The 20,868-nt window shown below is 35.2% G+C and overlaps 1 protein-coding gene across 2 annotated transcripts in view; it reads right to left on the bottom strand.

The window, feature by feature from the left end:
• CEMIP2 (cell migration inducing hyaluronidase 2) overlaps positions 1 to 20,868 on the bottom strand; it is a 110,715-nt gene that overhangs the window by 54,591 nt on the left and 35,256 nt on the right. For both annotated transcript variants that reach the window (XM_074280709.1, XM_074280708.1), the window contains 5 exons: positions 12,871 to 13,011; positions 11,663 to 12,224; positions 6,411 to 6,580; positions 2,297 to 2,485; positions 147 to 316 (listed from right to left, as the gene is read on the bottom strand). In XM_074280709.1, coding sequence (XP_074136810.1) covers positions 147 to 316; positions 2,297 to 2,485; positions 6,411 to 6,580; positions 11,663 to 12,224; positions 12,871 to 13,011 — 1,232 coding nt within the window. The remainder of the gene's footprint in view (positions 1 to 146; positions 317 to 2,296; positions 2,486 to 6,410; positions 6,581 to 11,662; positions 12,225 to 12,870; positions 13,012 to 20,868) is intronic.

Here is a 20,868-nt window from a genome sequence, read left to right as displayed (position 1 = left end):
CTTCAGTTTGCTACCTAAAAATGTCTTTTCATGTTAGAATAAAGAATATCAAAACTAATATAAAATTTCCTATATAAAATTAAATTTTCACTTTGGAAATTGCTATAAAAATGTCTACAGCTACCTATATAATCACCAGAACATACCTGAATATGTCCCCCAAACGTATCATAACTGAAGAATTGACATTGGTTGTCAGCATAGCAGGAGGCTTCCATCTCTCCTCTGATCACCACATTTCGGCTAAGAACTCCAACCTCGGCCCGCATATCCACTCCATCAACCATCTCTCCCATGTGCAGAAATTTAGGAGTTTCTATTTGGTGAATCCAATGAAGGCAAACAAAAATGAATGATCATCTATTAAGTTCATATTTTGTGCCAAGCACTGTACAGGAACCAACACGGGAAACCTCACCCGGCCCGGACACGGAAAGGATTGACAGATTGATAGCTCTTTCTCGATTCTGTTTAAAGTTTAAAAAGCAAGATGCTCATATTCTATCTAACTGGCAAAGATAACATAAAAAATCGGCTGTAGCACAGATGGAAAGATCTAGAATTCTTATAAGGGAAGTGGTAGACTGACTAGCAAGGCCCAGGAATACTTGGGTTACCTAAGTAATTCAGATGATAAGTGTTGAAAGCGGAAGGGAACAAACATTGATTAAGTACTTGCTATGTGCCAGACAGTGTACTAAACGCTTTACAAATATTATCTTATTTAATCCTCACATAATAAGACTGGGAAGTTAAGTGCTATTGGGATAGACATTTTACAGAGGAGCAAAATGAGGCAATCAAAGCTTAAATGTCTTGCTCAGGGTCTATGTGTCTGAAGGTGAAGTTGAAAAGGTCTGCATCACCTTGCTGTCCTTCTGGAGATAGAGGCAGGGCAGACAGTAAAGCTCTATAGACCTCCATCTCTTCAGAAGGAATTGTCTCTTAATTCATCTGAAGCCTGTGAGCAATCAACAGCCCAGGCAAAGGGAAAAGGCAAAAAAGGAGGGTGTCCCCAGTAAAGGTGGGTCTCACTCCCACCCAAGATGCCCTGGATCAACAGAAAAGAAGGAACTTGGTATATTAGTAGTCATTTAAATGCTTATTGAATCCTCATCTCCAAAGCCCAAACAGTCAAACTGCCCCCATTCTTTCTTCTCCCTCTAGCATAACACTGGATATGCTGTAATATATAACACACAAATATGCACAGCAAGAACTTCTTTGGATTTGGGGGCATGAGGTTATTTTGTTTCTACATTATTATGAAAATATATAAACAGAGAAAGCTCACACAGGTGCTATATGCTGTTCTTCTGACTCCCCAAGATACAAATCTTCTTGCCCATATGTAACAAACATGACCAAACTAGGGAAGGGAGAAGGAATTAAAACAAATGTAGCAGTTTAAAGAAGGAATAATACCACACTAAAACATGAAAAATGTGAATGCTACAAACTCATATTCTTATTATCTTAAAAGGGAGATATACTGCCTTTAAATGAAAAATCTCAGTGAATAGGGTGTCGGGCTTGGATTCAGGAAAACTCATATTGCCGAGTTCTAAGCTGAAATCAGACACTAGCTATGTGAACCAGAACAAGTTACTCAACCCTGTTTGCCTCAGTTTTCTCACCTATAAAATGAGGTAAAGAAGGAAATGGCAAACCATTCTAATACCTCTGCCAAGAAAATTCCAAATGGAGTCATGAAGAGTCGGATATAATTAAAAATAACTGAATAATAAGATTTATTTGTAAAAACAAAATTTTTAATTAAGTGATAGGACTTCTCCAAAGTCACATCATTAATGAAAAAGTTAGTACTAGTACCCAGGTTTCCTGATCGACAATTCAGTCTTTCTATGTCTCTAGTTTAAAACAATAACAAACATGAAACAAACTCTTAAAGACTCCAGATCACAAAATCATAAGATCATAGATGCAAAGGGGGAAAGGTCCTCAGATGTCATCTGATCCAACCTTCTATTTTTGCAGATGAGGAAACCAAGGCCCAGGAAGATTAAATTGGGTGTTTACAATCCAGTAATTAAAATGACTTCCCTAAAATCATACACATACACAAAGTTGGAATTTGAACCTAAGCCCTCCTCTACCTCAAGGCCCAAGGCTGTTTCTATTCTGCTACAAAGTCAGAACTTACTGATTTCTGTCGCAATGATTTTATCACTTAGATGAAACTACTCATAAATAAGGAGAAAAGTTACAAAAAATAAAGAATTGGGCTAAAAAACTTCTGTTTCAAATTAAGCAAAATTGGACATCAGTTTTATACCTTTGACTTTGATCTCATAATTGTTGCATTCAGGACAAGGAAGAAGAGTAAATTCCTCTGTTTGGTACATAGAATAGTCTGTACTTGCAACCACAATCTGGTCTCCTGGTTTCCAGTTGCTGACATCATCCACCAGATGTAGTTTTACTCCATCTATGGCCTCTACATGGAAACCTGAAAGGGATACCCCTAAAACAACAAAGCAAATTTAAAAAATATATTACAAGGAATTCTACTCCCTAAAAATTTAAAATACATTACCTCATTTGATTTTTGCAATACCCTCATGCCCTTGAAGTGCCTGTAATTCCTTGTCCTCTTTAAACTAGATTTTCCTGAATGAATGATAAAATTCCTATAGGAATTTAAACTTCAAGCCAGAAAACAGACCAAGTGGTATACAAATATGACTAAGTTCTTCTAGTTGAACTTGTCAAGAACTGGAGTGAGAAATACCATGTCAACTCAATAAATTGTGATTCATGAATATTATCACTGCACAGTTACAAAAGGAATAAGATGAAATTCAAAATATTCCCTGTTAGCCATACAAAATATATCTAAGACCAAACGACTGAGTTCCAAGACAGACTTTTATTTTGTCTCAAAGTCAAATCCAACATAGTAATTGAGAAGGCTGAAAAGAAATCCCATACCAATAATAATCACTAATATTTAATATTCATATTATTAATAGGAAGCAATGCTCCCTATGAATGGTTAATTCAGAGCTGAGAAACATGAATATTCTTTAAAATGACTTTGAGGCTTTTAGGATTTAGCATTCAAAGCATGCTTAGAAATTATCTAATTGAATTGTCCCATTATATGGAAGAGAAAACAGAGTTCTAAAGAGAAAGAGATTGCCCAATTATAAGGTGCTATTAAGTAGCACAGCTAGGATTCAAGCCCAGCATTCTTTCAATTATACTGTGCCTGAACTGGAATGATCATTTACATTTTTAAATACCTAGATTTGCATTATTGATCAGAGAAATGAAAATAAAGACAATTCTGAGATACCATTACACACCTGTCAGATTGGCTAAGATGACAGGAAAAAAGAATGATGAATGTTGGAGGGGATGTGGGAAAACTGGGACACTGATACATTGTTGGTGGGGTTGTGAATGAATCCAACCATTCTGGAGAACAATCTGGAATTATGCCAAAAAAGTTATCAAATTGTGCATACCCTTTGATCTAGCAGTGCTACTACTGGGCTTATATCCCAAGGAAATACTAAAGAAGGGAAAGGGACCTTATGTGCCAAAATGTTTGTGGCAGCTCTTTTTTGTAGTGGCTAGAAATTGGAAAATGAATGGATGCCAATTAACTGGAGAATGAGTGAGTAAATTATGGTATATTAATGTTATGGAATATTATTGTTCTGTAAGAAATGACCACCAGGATGAATACAAAGAGGCTTGGAGAGACTTACAGAACTGATGCTGTATCAAATGAGCAGAACCAGAAGATCATTATACACTGCAACAACAATACTATATGAGGATGTATTCTGATGGAAGTGGATATCTTCAACAAAGAGAAGATCTAATTCAATTCCAATTGATCAATAATGGACAGAATCAGCTACACCGAGAGAAGGAACACTGGGAAATGAGTGTAAACTGTTTTCATTTTTGTTTTTCTTCCCAGGTTATTTTTATAACCTTCTGAATCCAATTCTTCCTATGAAACAAGAAATTCAGTTCTACACACATATATTGTATCTAGGATATAGTATAACATATTTAACATGTATAAGAATGCCTGCCATCTAGGGGAAGGGGTGGAGGGAAGGAAGGAAAAAAATCAGAATAGAAGTGAGTGCATGCATATGTACTGTCAAAAAAAGTTATGATTATAAAATTAAAAAAAAAATTAATAATGATTAAAAAAAAAAGAAAAAAATACCTAGATTTGGTAGAGAAATGTAAAAAGTTGCCAATGTAAACTGAGGACTGGACGGGATTAGGAAGGGGCAAGGAACAGGGAAAATTGATTGAGAGTTTGTTAGTTTCTCAACCCTCTAAAAGAAATCCCAGCCCCAAATGATCTCCTATTGGCAACATAGCAAAGGAAGAAAGGCAGGAAATAGAGTTCATTCTCCCTGTTTCCTGAATAGAATTTCCACCTCTTCCAGAAAATAACGAGTTATGGACAATGTGGAAAACAAAACAATACCCTAAAAGAGATAATATTTTGGTGAACAGAAGTCTTTCAGTACAACTACGATTTAAAATCTCTTTGGACTTGACACAGCAAAATTATTAGCCACAGAAAGGATCATGTGAGTTAACCTTTAAGGCATGATTTTATATTCAATAAAGCAAGATAGGGAAGAGGAAAATTCCAGGCTGAAGTTATAGGTGGTCAAATAAATGAAGATAGAATACTTGCGACATGAGACAGTTATTCTGACTGAAATATAAAATGCATTCCAGTAACAATTTTCAGCATTTTTGCAAAACCTTTTGTTCCAACTTTTCCCCTCTTTCCCCTCCACCCCTTCCCCCAGATGGCAGGTTGACTAATACATGTTAAATATGTTAAAGTATAAGTTAAATACAATATATTAAATGACATCATTTCAGAGAAACCTGCGTAGACTTGTTTGAACTTAGAGTTAAGTGAGTAAAACCAGAAGAACAATTTGTACAATAAAGAAAGTGGTGGGGGATGCATATTTCAAGAGCTAATAGGAAATAAATTTGGAAAACTTGGGATGAAACAGTTTGCAGAAAGCCTTGAATACCAGATAAAAGAATCTAACAATAACTTGAAAGGCAAAAAGGAACCAGTGAAGACTTTTAGTAGACTAGTGACAGGTCAAGATCTAATATACAAAGAAAATTAGCCTGGAAGCCAAACAAAGGATGAATTGGAAGGAAAAGAGAACAGAGGCAAAAGTAGAAACTCTTATACTGGTTTATGAGTGTGCTAATATAGTAGATAATAATGAAAAGAGTGGAGAAGGAAGAGATGCAAAGGAGTATCATAAATTAGCAGATAGGTTCATGAACTAGTTTAGCTAAAAATAATTCATCCCCTAAATTTCTAGTAATAAACCTCTCCGCGATTTATGTAGTGATTCAGGGACAGATTCAACTAACCATCAAGTACAGTATAGAAGCCTTTTCCAATCAGGACCTGACAGAGCTTGTATTCCACTGGTGTAATCAGAAAAGATTCATTGTTAAGGACCATGCCTAATTGTGAAGGAGTAGGTCACTTCTCTGAAAGCTCCACAGCTATGAATAATACACTTGAAGGAATTGCAAATCAGCCTTTACTGACACAGATGTTGCTTGTGAATTAGGAATGAAATAAATTGGAGGCAAGAGGAAAGAAGAGAGAGGTCAGAGAATGCAATTGCCACTATCATCCTCTTACGTGAAGGGATCTGTTCAGATTTAGATCCCCAGCAGCCATTAGCAGGTGACTCCCTTAACCCTCCCATCACCATCACTAAAGTCCTATTAAGACTTTAGTGGAAGTAAATCAGTCATTAGACTGGAAAGAATGTGGTTAGAGTTTAATATACAACCACACAAATAGGCATGCATAAACAGTACACAGTTAAGTGTGATATTTGCTGATAAGTTTACATAAGAGAAGCCCAATATAAGATTGTGTTCATTCTTATTATTTGTGTATTACACAGTACCATCTAGTCTGGGTATAGAAGTATTTTTCATAGTTGCAGGCCTAGAAGATATTATGAACTCTAGAATTAAATAACTCTAGAGTTAGCTATCTACTGCAATGTGGATAAAAGACATAGCCCATATTAAAAGGAAAGATTGGTTCCATTCCTTATATAAGGACTCAGATTCTACTGTACTCAATATATTTGTGTTTTGTTTTGTTTTTGGGGGGAGATGCCAAGTGATGATAGCTTGCCTAGCACCATAGGCTTCTTATCTGGCATAAATGTATTACCCTAAAAACCCTCTTTTTCTGTCAATGGTAAAAGCAGACCCTAGGGTTTGAAAAATAAAATGACCAGAGAGGGGAGGGTAGAAGGCTGGAGGGGGAAAAACAAAGAAAAGAATTATCTGCCACAAAAGTAACCCACTATCTCATAAGAGTGTGAGTTGTATTTTCCTACCTTCATTCCATTCACTATAAGCTGTTACAGCAAATTTCTGACCATCAACTGTGAAAAACTCTCTTTGGGCAAGAGCCTTCCCTCCACTGCTGTGATTTTCATAATTTCTCACTGATTCACTGCAAGAGGCACTTCCACCACCAATGACAGCAACCAAAGCCCAAGCTTGCCTGTAAAGAAAAAACATGTGAAAGTAGAATATCTGTAGATTAGAAACAAAAATTAAGTTGTACTTTTCGCCATTATTAATATTAGTATAATAAACTACCATCACCTTTTTTATTATAATATACTCACAACCAATTCAAGGCAAGGTAGAATCATGGACTGAATTCAGACCTGGATTGAAGTCTCATTTCTGACAAATATTAGCTATGTGATCCTAAAGAAATCTTTTTACTTTTCAGTGTCCCCAAATATCTTAAGACTACAAATTGCAAAATAGTGTTGATTTACATTGGTGGAAAGCTTCTTCATCAAAGGTGCATCTACCAATGAAATCACAGGACCAGTTTTATAAGCACACATAACAAAGAAATGGAAAATAAACTAGATGCCTATCTTATTATACAGAATGCCTTCCCTAATCTCCCTTAATTCCAATGGTTTTCTGCTTTTAATTATTTCTATTTATCTTGTATGTAGTTTGATTTGTAAATATTTGTTTACTTATTGTTTCCCCTTTAGATTTTAAGTTCCTTGAGGGCAGGAACTGCTTTGAGGCTTTTTTTTTTTTTTTTTTAATTCCTATTGCATAGCACAGTGCCTAGAACACGACAAATACTTTAAAAAATGTTAACAGAATTGAACTGGGAAATGGCTAAGGAAATTGGATTACACGAATGTAATTGCATATTACCATGCTTTAAAAAATGTATGATAAACATGAAGAAATATTGAAAGACTCACATGAACTGATACAAAGAGAAGTGATCCTAACAAGGAAAATAATATTACATAATGACTACAAGGCTAATGGTATGAATCATTATCACAAAACAGTTGAATATTGTGAAATTATAAAGAATAAGCTTGTCTCCAAGGAAAAGGAAATGAGAAACAAAACTCCTAAGCTTCTTTATAGAGGATGGTATGCAAAGATGTGTAACACTAAATATATTATCAGATTTTTTTTTTTCTGTATGTTAGTTTTACTTTTTAAAAATTCCTCTTTTTCTTTCTAAAAAGAATTCTTTGTTATAAGGGATGATTTTTTGGGGAAATCTACATGATATAAAAATTATATAGAGATACAGAGATCACAAATATATATATATACATACATACATCCACCCTCATGTCTATTTGTCCAAATGCCTTTGGGACATTACAGATCAAAACTAAAGAAACAAAGATTAAAAAAAGGAAAAGTATGCCCCTTTGAAGAACTGTTTGCCTAGCTTGGCAACAGGTAAAACAATCCTGACTGGTTCTTTAATCATTTTTTCCCCTTTTCAAAACATATCCAATATTTTACACACACACACACACACACACACACACACACACACACACACGGCAATAAATGATGTTCTCTTTCAAAAAGAATAAATTCATCTTTCACTATGATTTCTTGCAATAGTGATTTTCATATTACTTTTAAACATCTCAACAAAAGTCCCATTTTTTTTTATATCTTGTATTTATTCTACACACAAGTTTGCATATGTTACTTCTCTTGAAAAAAATGTAAGATCGTTGAGAACAAGGACTTTTCAGTTTTGTTGTATCCCCAGGAATACTTCTAGGAATAGTGATTAGACCAATAATTTACTAATTTAGAGAACTATGATATGAGGAAATTCCCTGTAGATGGAATTATAGATTCCCTCTGATCTTCATCTTATCATTTTAAAGAATTGCATATAGAAAGAAACGAAAGGTTTGATGACTAGACCAGGGTCATATAACCACTATGTGTTAAGAGGGACCTGAACTTAGTTCTTTCTGATTTAGAAGTCAACATTCCAGCCATTATGCCAGTCTGCTTCTCACCTGAAAACTGGCAGGGATTTAACAAATTCTTGATTATTGACCAATTCATTCCTAGGTTGTTTAGCAAAAGTATTTTTGAATAGCCCACACTAGTTTATTTAATGAAGAGCTGGTTCTGGAATAAGAATTCACTATTTGACAAAATTTCTGGGAAAACTGGAAAATACTATGTCAGAAACTTGGCATAGACTTTTATCTCACACCCCATACCAAAATAAAGTCAAAATGGATACATGACTTGGGCATAAAGGATGATACCATAAACAAATTAGGAGAACAAGGGATAATTTACCTATCAGATCCTTGGAGAAAGGAGGAATATATGACCAATGAAGAACTAAAGAACATTATGAAAGGTAAAATGGAGAACTTTGATTACATTAAATTTTAAAGTTTTTGCACAAACAAAAACAACAGAAACAATATTAAAAGGGAAATACAAAGCTGGGAAAAAATTTGTAGAGACAATATTTCTAATAAAGTTCGCATTTCTAAAATATGTAAAGAATTGTTTCAAATCTGTAAAAATACAAGTCATTCTCCCAATTTGATAAATGGTCAAAGGATATGAACAATTTTCACATGAAAATATTAATTTATAATAACATGAAAAAAAGCTAAAAATCATTATTGATAAGAGAAATACAAATTTAAAAAATTCTGAGGAACCACCTCACATCTCTCAGATTGGCTAAGATAACAGGAAAAGAGAATGATAAATGTTGGAGAGGATATGAGAAAACTGGAACATTAATGCATTGTTGGTGGAGTTGTAAAATGATCCAATCATTCTGAAGAGCAATCTGGAATTATGCCCAAAGGACTATAAAATTGTGCATACACTTTGTCTCAGCAGTGCCATTACTGGGACTGTATTCTCAAGGAAATCATAATGGAAGGAAAAGAACCCACATGTGCAAAAATCTTTGTAGCAGCTCTTTTTGTGGTGCAAAGAACTGGAAAATCAGTAGATAGATGTGCAACAATTGGGGAATGGCTGAACAAGTTGTGGTAATTGAAGGTAATGGAATATTATTGTTCTATAAAAAACGATGAACAAGCTGATTTTAGAAAGGCCTGGAAAGATTTACATGAGCGAAACAAGCAGAACCATTGTACACAATAACAACAAGAATATGTGATGATCAATTATGAAAGACTTAGTACTTCTCAATGGTTCAGTGATCAATGGTTCAAAGCAATCCCAATAGACTTTGGGCAGAAAATGCCATCTGCATCCAGCAAAAGATCTAAGGAGACTGAATGTAAATTAATACAAGCTATATTCACGTCTCATTTTTTTTTAATCTCTTCTATAGTTTTTCCTTTTTGCTCTGATTTTTTTTTCTATCAACATGATTTATAAAGCAATGTATGTTAAAAAATATTTAATGAGGTTTTACAATTGTCAATGCTGAAAAATTACCCATGCATATATCTTGTAAATTAAAAGCTATAATAAAAAAATATATACATTTAATGAGGAGCTGTTTTTAACTTGTCGTCTCAGGACTGCGCTATATTTCAGTGATTCTGATATGGAACAAAAATATCAATTATCTCAGTAAACATGGAGGACAGTTTAAAGTGAAAAGTCTGTCAATCTACCAGAATAGTGATTTCAAGAATGAAAAGAAAAACCTTCAACTTCCTTCTTCCTGTCTCCTCCTCTAAACACTTCTCCAAAAAAGCTAAGACAATACATAGAGAGATATTCCCTTTCTACTGATAAAAGTTAAGTCAAAACAACTAAGCACAAACTTTCAAAATTCCAGGCATCCTGACCACAGATTAATTCTGCTGCTTGATGATGATTTCTATTTTTATCCTTTGTTACAAGAGAAAAATCCTTTTGAAAACTGCACACAATTAATGCCTCCTATTTATGAAGGAAGTATCACAAATCTTTCATTTATTTACCAAAATTGCCTCCAGCCATTATAGGAAATGTGCTATTCTACTGGTGTTATTTCCCCCTTCCTTCCACTTCCCCCTCTTATATTTGAGAAAAATGTTATTGGACTAGAATATTATCTTCAAAGGAGTTGTGTATTCCCCCCCCCCGCCCCCGAGGCTGGGGTTAAGTGACTTGCCCAGGGTCACACAGCTAGGAAGTGTTAAGTGTCTGAGACCAGATTTGAATTTGGGTCCTCCTGAATTCAGGGCTGGTGTCTATCCACTGAGCCACCTACCTGCCCTGAGGTGTGTATTTATGTATGTAGTAAATATTGTAAAAGAAATGAAATACTGGCATGGAATCACAATTAGGTATCCTGCTCCATCAATCCCAGTGTGATTATGGTGGGGAATAGGGGGCAGGGGAGAAGCAGTGTAAACTTGGTAGAAGACAAAGGGGAACCTAGAATAGATCTAGAACTGGAGAGAAGTTAGAGGCCAATCTCCTCACTTTACAAATGAAGAAAGGGAGGCTCAAAGAGATTAAATGGCTTGTTTAAATCATATCATAGCAGAAAGCGTCAGAGGTAGAGAGAATTTCATCCAAGCTTTTCTAATCACAAGATTTAACAGATGGTACCATTTTGGAAGTAAATTATAGATGGGGAGAATGGAGGAGGAAGAGGGCAAGGTAGGGAATAGGGATTAAGTAACTTGCTCAGGGTCATACAGTAAGAGTCTGAGACCAAATGTGAACTTGGATCCTCCTAATTTCAGGGCTACTATTCTATCCACTACATCTCCTAGCTGTTCCTAAATTTTTAAATAATCTATCAATCACAGGTATCTATTAAGCATGAACCAGTTGCCAAGCATAAACAAAAACAATCCCAACAGACTCAAGAAGCTTAAAATAAAATAGTGGTCAGATATGACTTATAACTTTTACATCACAACAACTAAAAATATAGAGATTGTTTCTCTACCATATGGTTTAGAGAAATTAAATGACTTTCCTAGGGTTACACAACTAGTCTGAAGTCAGATCTGAACTCAAAAAGATAAGTCTTTCTGACTTCAGATCCAGAGATCTATCCATTCTACCACCATGTTGATAATTTATGAAGCTCCAAATCTTATCCTCCTTTCTTCCCCTCTTGCCCTTTCATGGGAAGGGTTCTATGTAATATGGCACTGAAATTAGGAGGGGAGGGGGAAGGAGTGAGAAACAGAGACAGAGACAGAAAGATGGGGGGGGAAGAAGAAGGAAGAAGGAGAGGGAGAAGGAGAAGGAATGGGAGAGAATGAAGAAGGAGAAGGAGAGGGAGAGGGGAGAGAGAGAGAAAACGAACCAAGTTTACCTGTAACTCAATCCTTTGATCAGTTTACTTCCCAGAAGATTTTGGATAGTCAGTATAGTTTCATCTAGGAGGCTTTTGACAGCTGAATCTCCAACAGCAATAGCAACAATTCGGCCAGGATCCTGGGCTTTTAAAAACTCCTGAAGTCGCCTGCTTTCATTTTGGTACTCATGGGTATCAAACCTACCAATCACCAAAACTTCAGCAGTGTCTTGGTCAATGACCCTCACATTGAGACCTCGATTAAAGGACTTTTCAAAAATATAAGAACCAGAGGTCAGCCCTGAGGAAGGTAGAGTCTTTGCTAAGAGTGTCCAAGATGTTTTCCAAGCCCCATGTAACTCCAGCGTCCCACCTGCTTCCACACCAATAAATTTTTTGCCAAATGTTGGCATACTGCCACCTTCATTTGATTTTCCAAATAAGGTAATAGTCGCTTTGGATTTATAGCGGCATTTCTCTGCTCCAATATGAAGCGCTCCTCCATCCTTGATCAGGATATAATGAGTTCTCAGAGTAATATTTCTGGATCCATCTTTATCATCGCCAAAGACAAGTAATCCTGGGAAGGGAAAAGGTGGGAAGAGAGACGAAAAAACATCTTCTGTGAACTGGCAACTAAAACAGCTTCTATGAATTCCAAAGAAAGAGATTTCATGTTTAAGAGAAAAAAAAAAAAAAAAGAAAAAAAAACCAGCAACAAAGACTCTACCATGTATCTTACCTCTCTTTACTTTTAAGACTACTTGTTCTTGAATTTCAAAAAAGCCTATAAATTTTAAGCTCGTTTAAATGTAATTCAATAACTTTATGTACTATCATCACTTCTCTTAGAGGAGGATCTTGCCTCATTCTATCAGTATCATTTATCATCTCTAACAGTGATCTACCTATAGACCAGAGAAACTAATATATTCTTAGATATTGATTTCCAATGTACATTAAGTAAATTCTCACCATTTCTTAGCGAGATGGGGGTTAGAAAATATAAAATATTTTATTTGATAATAATAAATGAGAATGTTCTGTTGCTTAGTTTTCCTTAACAATGCTGTTGGGGTTGCAAATGTTATTCTAATATAAAAATGAAAGACATAAATAAAATTTTACTTTAAAAATTTATCTCAGTCTAAGACATACCCCCAGTAAACTAATCAAGATTGAGAAATTCATAAAAACAAATCTTTATGGTACAGTTAGTTGTATACCTCCATCCTGGATGACTATAGAGTCCACTGTAACATCTGAGTTTAAACGGAGCCAATCTCCTTTCTTGATAATGACTTGCTTTTCAGGATCATGTTTTAGATCCCAATTCCTGAGAAGAGGGTTTTGATCTGGGCAATTTTCTGCAATAACATTCCACATTAGAATGTAGTTAGAAACAGCAAGATATCAGCATATTATACTAAACCAAAATTTTACCAACACATTTAATGCCATTTAATGCATATCTAAGATAATTGCAACAAAATAACAGAATAATTCAAACACCTACAAGAGAGATAAAAGGATCCTCCTCACTTAAAGGATGGTAGATTTAAGGAAGCTAAAGAAGGAAAAGAAAGAGGCAGGGAGAGCAAAACAAAGGAAACAAAGAAAAGAGAGGGAAAAGAAAGGGGAAGAGGACAGGAAGGTAAGGGGAGAGAAGGGGAAAAGGAAAGGGAAAAAGGAAAGAAAGAGGGAAGGGGAAATGAGGAGGAAGGGAAGGGGAAGATAATACTTAGTGCTTACTAAAAAAAAAAAAAAAAAAAAAAAAAAAACAAACAAACAAGAACTGTGCTAAGTGCTAGGAATACAAACACAAAAAAGATAAAGTTCTTTCCACATAGGAAGATGCAAATGGCAAGATCTAGTGGTCATTAGTTAGCCTGTAGCAGAGCACCCTTAAGGCCCTTTAGTCCAATTCTTTGTTTTTAGATGAGAAGACTGTGAAGTTAAGTGACTTGCCCAGGATCACACAGATAGTAAGGGCAAAGCTGGCATAAGATCCCAATATGTGTACCCTAAAACTTGTGCTTTCTACTGCATAGCACCCTTTATTTCCCCAAGATATAAAAAAGTTTAATAGCTATTAGTGTCAAGATCAACTTCAAAATCAAAGTAAAAACAGTTAATTTCTATTCTTTTAACATAAGGATAAAAATATTTTTAAAATGAATCAAACCCATAAATCTCTGCAGAACTTTCAGTGATTTGATAAAATGGTACCATTAAATGGGCATTACAGACATGAGGATTCAATGCACTAATAAAAGATTGAAGCCTCATCACGACTTCATCTATGATCATGATCAATAGGGACACATGATTAATAATAGTTAAAGTTTATATAGAACTTTATTATTTTCCATATATATCTTTTCATTTGATCTCTTTTTTTCCCTGAGACAATTGGGGTTAAGTGACTTGCTCAGGGTCACACAGCTAGGCAGTATCCTGACTGAATGCACATTTGAACTCAGGTCCTCCCTGACTTCAGGGTTGGTGATCTATCCACTGCGCCACCTAGCTGCCCTATTATTTGATATTTAAAATAATCCTGTAAGATATGCAAGGTGGGAATTATTATCTCTATTTTTTAGGTGAAGAAACTGGGCCTCAGAGAGCTTAAGAATTTCTAAAGGTAACACAACTAGAACTAGAATCCTGACATACTGATTCCTACTCTACTGCTTTTTATAATGGATATATTATAACTTTTAGAAATTATAGATTTTGGTCATGAAAGAAGTACAAATGTAATATGAGTTTGTTTTGTTTTGCTTTGAAGACCTCCAATTATCTCAGTGCGGAGAACTCTAGGGTATGAAAACTCCTCCCGCTGATTCAGATGGCAAGTCCTATATAGAGAAGCTAAAGAACTCTCTGGGACAATGAGGAGCCAATGTGGGGGGGAAGGGGGGGAAGAGGAACAGGACTAAAATACAGATCTTCAGACTTCAAGGTCAGTACTCTCAGTACTGCCAGATTGAGAATCACTGATAAGATATGAGTTTTCCTGAAATATTTGTATTTATAGGAATTTTAAAAGGTAACAGCTTTCAGAATATAAACATTTTTGAAGTCTAAACAATATTTGAATGGTGGAGTCTCAGGTAGCAGACAAGTAAGTCACTACATAACATTATCACAAGAGAGATATCTTGTCAGACCAAGGAGAACTCTTCCTGCTTACAAGCCCAGACTTAATAATGAATTCTGTTTTTTGGAAAGTAGTGCCTGACCCTGTCATATTGGTATTAAGATACAGGTATAATTTCAGTGAAACTGTGGACTTTCTAGGAAGATTAAGAAAAACTGGAATAATTATGCTCTTAAATTCTGGACAAACATACCTTGTAACAAATGATTTCCCCAGCAGATAGCTTTGGGTATGATATGGAGTTGCCTTGATGACAGCTATTATTTCAAAATCACAGAAACACCTGATGGGCTATACGCAAACCTATTCTCAGATCTCTATCAGTTTTCTCAGAGTATAAACTGTCCTGCCTGTGCCATCCATACCCTAAGCTCAAATCAAGCAACATCTTCCAGGATCTTTGATACTTCTTGGGAGTTTTTATATTTAAATTCAAGAAGAAAAGAGTAGATTGGAAAACAAAGTTTCAGTGAACATAAAGTGATATAGGATCTCTGTTTCTCTTGGGTATTTTTAAACATATTATTTTATATAATATTCTGACTTCACAAACTTACTAGCTAGTGTGACTAAAGGCAAGTCACTTAACTTTTGTTTGCCTCAGTTTCCTCATCTGTAAAATAGGAGTAACAATACCACCTACCTTCCAAAGCTGTTGTGAGGATCAAAGAGACAATAACTGTAGTTAGCATAGTACTTGAGCCTTAAGAATCACTATTCTTAGAGATCATCATTACTATTATTATTATTGTTAGAGCTAATACTACACCTATTACTACATTATATCTATTGTTAGATGCATTACTAGATTAGAGCACTCCACTGTCAAAGAATATTATGTGTAAACATTTAAGATTAATGTTACATTATAAATTGCTTTAAAATCTTCCATATGGTGTGTTCTTTTAAATATAAGCAATATTAACAACATGACATGGAAATGTTTTGCATTGCTACACAGTTATAAACTATATTGAATTGCTTGCCTTCTCAAAGGAGAGGGGAGAGGGAGGGAATTTGGAACTCAGTTTTAAAAACAAATGTTAATCTATAGCAATCTAATCTTTGACAAACCCAAAGATACCAACATTAGGGATAAAAATTCATTATTTGGAAAAAACTGTTAGGAAAACTGGAAATTAATATGGCAGAAATTAGATATGGATCCACACTTAACACCATATACCAAGATAAGATCAAAATGGGTCCAGGATTTAGGCATAAAGAGTGAGATAATAAATAGATTAGAGAAACAGAGGATAGTCTACCTCTCAGACCTGTGGAGGAGGAAGGAATTTATGACCAGAGGAGAACTAGAGATCATTATTGATCACAAAATAGAAGATTTTTATTACATCAAACTAAAAAGTTTCTGTACAAACAATACTAATGCAAACAAGATTAGAAGGGAAGTAACAAATTGGGAAAATATTTTTAAAAGCAAAGGTTCTGACAAAGGTCTCATTTCCAAAATATATAGAGAACTGACCCTAATTTATAAGAAACCAAACCATTCTCCAATTGATAAATGGTCAAAGGATATGAACAGACAATTCTCAGATGAAGAAATTGAAACTATATCCACTCATATGAAAGAGTGTTCCAAATCACTACTGATGAGAAAAATGCAAATTAAGACAACTCTGAGATACCACTACACACCTGTCAGATTGGCTAAGATGACAGGAACAAATAATGATGAATGTTGGAGGGGATGTGGGAAAACTGGGACACTAATACATTGCTGGTGGAGTTGTGAAAGAATCCAACCATTCTGGAGAGCAATTTGGAACTATGCCCAAAAAGCTATCAAACTGTGCATACCCTTTGACCCAGCAGTACTACTACTGGGCTTATATCCCAAAGAAATACTAAAGAGCGGAAAGAGACCTATATGTGCCAAAATGTTTGTGGCAGCTCTTTTTGTTGTAGCTAGAAACTGGAAGATGAATGGATGTCCATCAGTTGGAGAATGGTTGGGTAAATTGTGGTATATGAAGGTTATGGAATATTATTGCTCTGTAAGAAATGACCAGCAGGAAGACTACAGAGAGGCTTGGAGAGACTTACATCAACTGATGCTGAGTGAAACGAGCAGAACCAGGAGATCATTATATACTTCAATAACAATACTATATGAGGATGTATTCTGATGGAAGTGGAAATCTTCAACATAAAGAAGAGCCAACTCACTTCCAGTTGATCAATGATGGACAGAGGTAGCTACACCCAGTGAAGAAACACTGGGAAGTGAATGTAAATTGTTAGCACTAATATCTGTCTGCCCAGGTTACATGTACCTTCGGAATCTAATGCTTATTGTGCAACAAGAAAATGGTATTTACACACATGTATTGTATCTAGGTTATATTATAACACATGTAAAATGTATGGGACTGCCTGTCATCGGAGGGAGGGAGTAGAGGGAGGGGGGGATAATTTGGAAAAATGAATACAAGGGATAATATTATAAAATATATTAAAAAAAACCAAATGTTAAAAAACTATTTTTATGTGTAACTGGGGGAAAATAAACGGTGCTCTCTTAACATCAGCTAAAAGATTCTATTTCCAATAAGGGATCTAGACTAGAAATACAACATACCTGAAAAGCACTCTAGGCAAGTTGGCACACATTAATAAAACTGAATATTACTCTACTGTAAGAAACAAAGAAGCAGGAGAAGATTTTATGATCTGATATTAAATGAAATAAATGGAGCCAGAATATGACCATGAAATGGAAACAGAAATTGAAAGTGAATATTGCAAATATACAAATATACAAGAACAAACTTGCCCCCTCAAAAGATATGAGAATATACTTCCTGTCTATCAGAGGTGAGATATCTAAAAGTGTGCAAATCTTTTTTTAAAAAGTCAGTTATTATTATTAGTTCATGTTTATAAAATACTTTCCCCCACTATAATTATGTGTTGTTGCTCATTTTTACAGATAGGAAAACAGAGTTTAGTCACATATAATCCCACAAATAAAACTAACTTTCCAGCTAGAAACAAAAAATTCTATAACTATAAAAGCATATAGAGTCAATTAGTGCTGGAAAGAATCTTAGACATTATCTAGTTTTACTTGACTCTAGATGAATAAAACTAAAGCTGGAAGAAGTTGAGAGGTCACAGAGATAACAACTAGCAAAAGTGGGATGTGAATCCAGAAGCTCTCTCTCCAAATACAGCAATCTTTACTCCATATTCTGCTACTTCCAGAGTTGAAATTCAAAAAGTACAAAATTAAGCCAGCTGGCAAAATACCTTCCAAGATCTTCCAAGAAACACAAATGTCTTTCAACATCTGTCTTCTGTCAGTGCAGTCATAAAATTATTTCTATTTTAAATGTGGCTCCTTTAGGAGAAGAAGGGAAGTAATCATCAATGACTGAGTTCAATTTAGTTTCTTCTCTTCCTGAATGCTGAAGAATCATTATTGTCTTCCTGGAAATACTGTATATAATGGGTCTCCCAGGAGTAAAACAGATTGCCTCAGGAAGTATGACTAAATATTGTCAGAATTTGTAAACTGACCAAGCAATGTTCAAGAATGATTAGAATTACCACTGAGAAAATAATTTAATTACATATAAACTAAGCAGAAAATAGAATAACCTAGAATGTTAAACAAGGGCAATAAATAAATAAATAAACAAACAAACAAACAAATAAATAAATAAAACAAAGGGATAAGCCTGAGAATAGAAAAGTTTCTAGGCTGGATTTCAGGAAACATTTCATAACAATGAAATCTATTAGACTGTGGGATCACTTCCCTTAGGAAATGGTAAAAAGGCCTATTACTTGAATAAACAAAATAGCAAGAACTATACTAACTTGCAAGAAAGGTCTCCAGAGAAAGATGACTTTAACAATCTCTTTCCATATACACTTTGTGAATTAGAATGTAAAGCACCACAAAATAAAACACAAAATTGGTTCCTAAAAGAAAGATGGTTATACTCTCAAAGAAAGAGGCTGTTGTAGCTTCAGCAGTAAAGAAAAATTTAGAAGGTGAAGTTTCTCATTATAGAGATAAATAAGCTCAAGGGATGCCCTCCTTCTATTAAGAGACACCATCATTGCCATCTTCTCAGGAATCTAGGTTCATAACTTCAGTCAGTCCCAATGCCTCCCTCTTTATTACCAGCTCCTCACCCCATTATCCAAGCAGCTTCTAAGTCTTCTCATTCTACCTCAACATACTCTATTTTCTAGGTTAAGTCATGCCAAGTCAAGAAACATTTATGTGGAACAGGTGTCAGGCTAAGTTCTAAGAATACAAGCAAAAAGAAAGACAGATCCTGACATCAAGGAGTTTATATTCTAACTTAAGAAGAAGAGTATCTTAAATATCTTAGCGTAATAAATCTTAAAACAACACTAAGACTTTGGGGACATTGTACTTTTCTACTTCAAGTCCAGGTGATATGAGCTATGATGTGGGGTTTGTCACTAGATGATGGCAGACACCAAAAACTGGGGTTTGGTCATGTGAAGCATTTGTGATGGCCATTCTCTTTGGCAAAGATTTATTTGGGGAATACGTTACACATAAAATGAAGGGATATAATAGACACCGAGAATGGTAAATATGAAATAGAATGGGAGCACATATGAAAGACAAGTTCCTCAATAGAACTCTTTCTATTTTAAATGTGGCTCCTTTGAAAGAAGAGGAGAAGTAATCATCAATGACCAAGTTCAATTTAGTTTCTTCTCTTCTGGATTGCTGAAGAATCATTTTTGTCTTCCTGGAAATACTGTACATAATGGGTCTCCCAGGAGTAAAGTCTCAGGAAGGATGATTAAATATTGTCAGGCTAAATCCTGAAAGGGCCTTAGCACCCTGAAAGATTTAGTTAGCTATAAGGAGAAGTAGGAGTTAGGACAGATCCTATGTAAGGAGAAAGAGATCACGAGGCTAAGTATCGTGGCGGGCTGACCCAAAGGAAGGTAACAGCTAGCAGATGGCCCATAAGTAAGTTTTATAGGGAAATTTTAACTTCATGAGACATAAGTGAGATTCCTGACAGAGCATGGCAATATGAGACTGTTTGAGACATAAGAGAGTGCGTTCTCAGGAGTTGACATAACTTGGCTTTCAGACTGGACCACCTCCTGAAAGGGTGGGACCATGGAGCTAAACTGATTTCTATCAGAACCTTCTGCCTGCTTGTCTCAAGGATCAATTATTTAGTTTCTCTTGGTTCAAAACAATATTCAGGGTCTTATCACAGGCATCTTTCAATCACCTAATATTATTGAAAAGGTTATGGAAAAATATGAAGCATAATCTCTGCCATCCCACGATCTGCAAACTCTTTGGGGCAAACAACCTTCTAAATGAAGTAACTAGAAAATATTTTCAATTCTAAATTGTTTGGTATTGACTATGCCCCAAGAATCTAAGGAAGGGAGAAAAATGGATAAGGTCAGAGTAGCAATATCTAGTTCAAAATAACAATTTTGTGAATTATCAAATCTGTCAAAATGACAAATTCACAGTGGTCATTGTCTTTGCCAAAAGGAAGGTTTATTTAGGAGAAGTTAAAGACAAAAATAAGTAGGAAAATAGGCACCAAGGTAAATATGTAATAGAGTTGGGAGAGTACATAGTACGAACCAGACTAACCAGGTTTAAGAAAGGAGAAAGGCATCATTAAAGGGAAGGTACTTTGAGAGAGAGAGAGAGAGAGAGAGAGAGAGAGAGAGAGAGAGAGAGAGAGAGAGAGAGAGAGAAAGAGAGTAACCCATAGTGGGCTTAGTGCTGAAAAGAACTTAGCAAAGTTCTTCATCATAAGCAGATTCTTTATAGGAAAAATATAGCCTAAGAGAGAAGTGTGGGGGAGCTCAAAGTTGGGAGAATTAGGGGCTCAGATTGAATGAATTAAGGATCCAGATCCCAGACCTGTTTAAAGATATACTAATCAATATCTCAATATATCAAAATACACAAGAAATCCATTCTCACGGTCATAAAATACCAACAGGGTGGCCTAGAAATTGATTACAATTGATAATAGCCAGATGGGCTTCTTCCTGACAA

This window comes from Sminthopsis crassicaudata, chromosome 1 (genome assembly GCF_048593235.1).
Source record: "Sminthopsis crassicaudata isolate SCR6 chromosome 1, ASM4859323v1, whole genome shotgun sequence".
NCBI classification, from domain to species: domain Eukaryota; kingdom Metazoa; phylum Chordata; class Mammalia; order Dasyuromorphia; family Dasyuridae; genus Sminthopsis; species Sminthopsis crassicaudata.
This window is presented reverse-complemented; position numbering and strand designations above follow the sequence as displayed.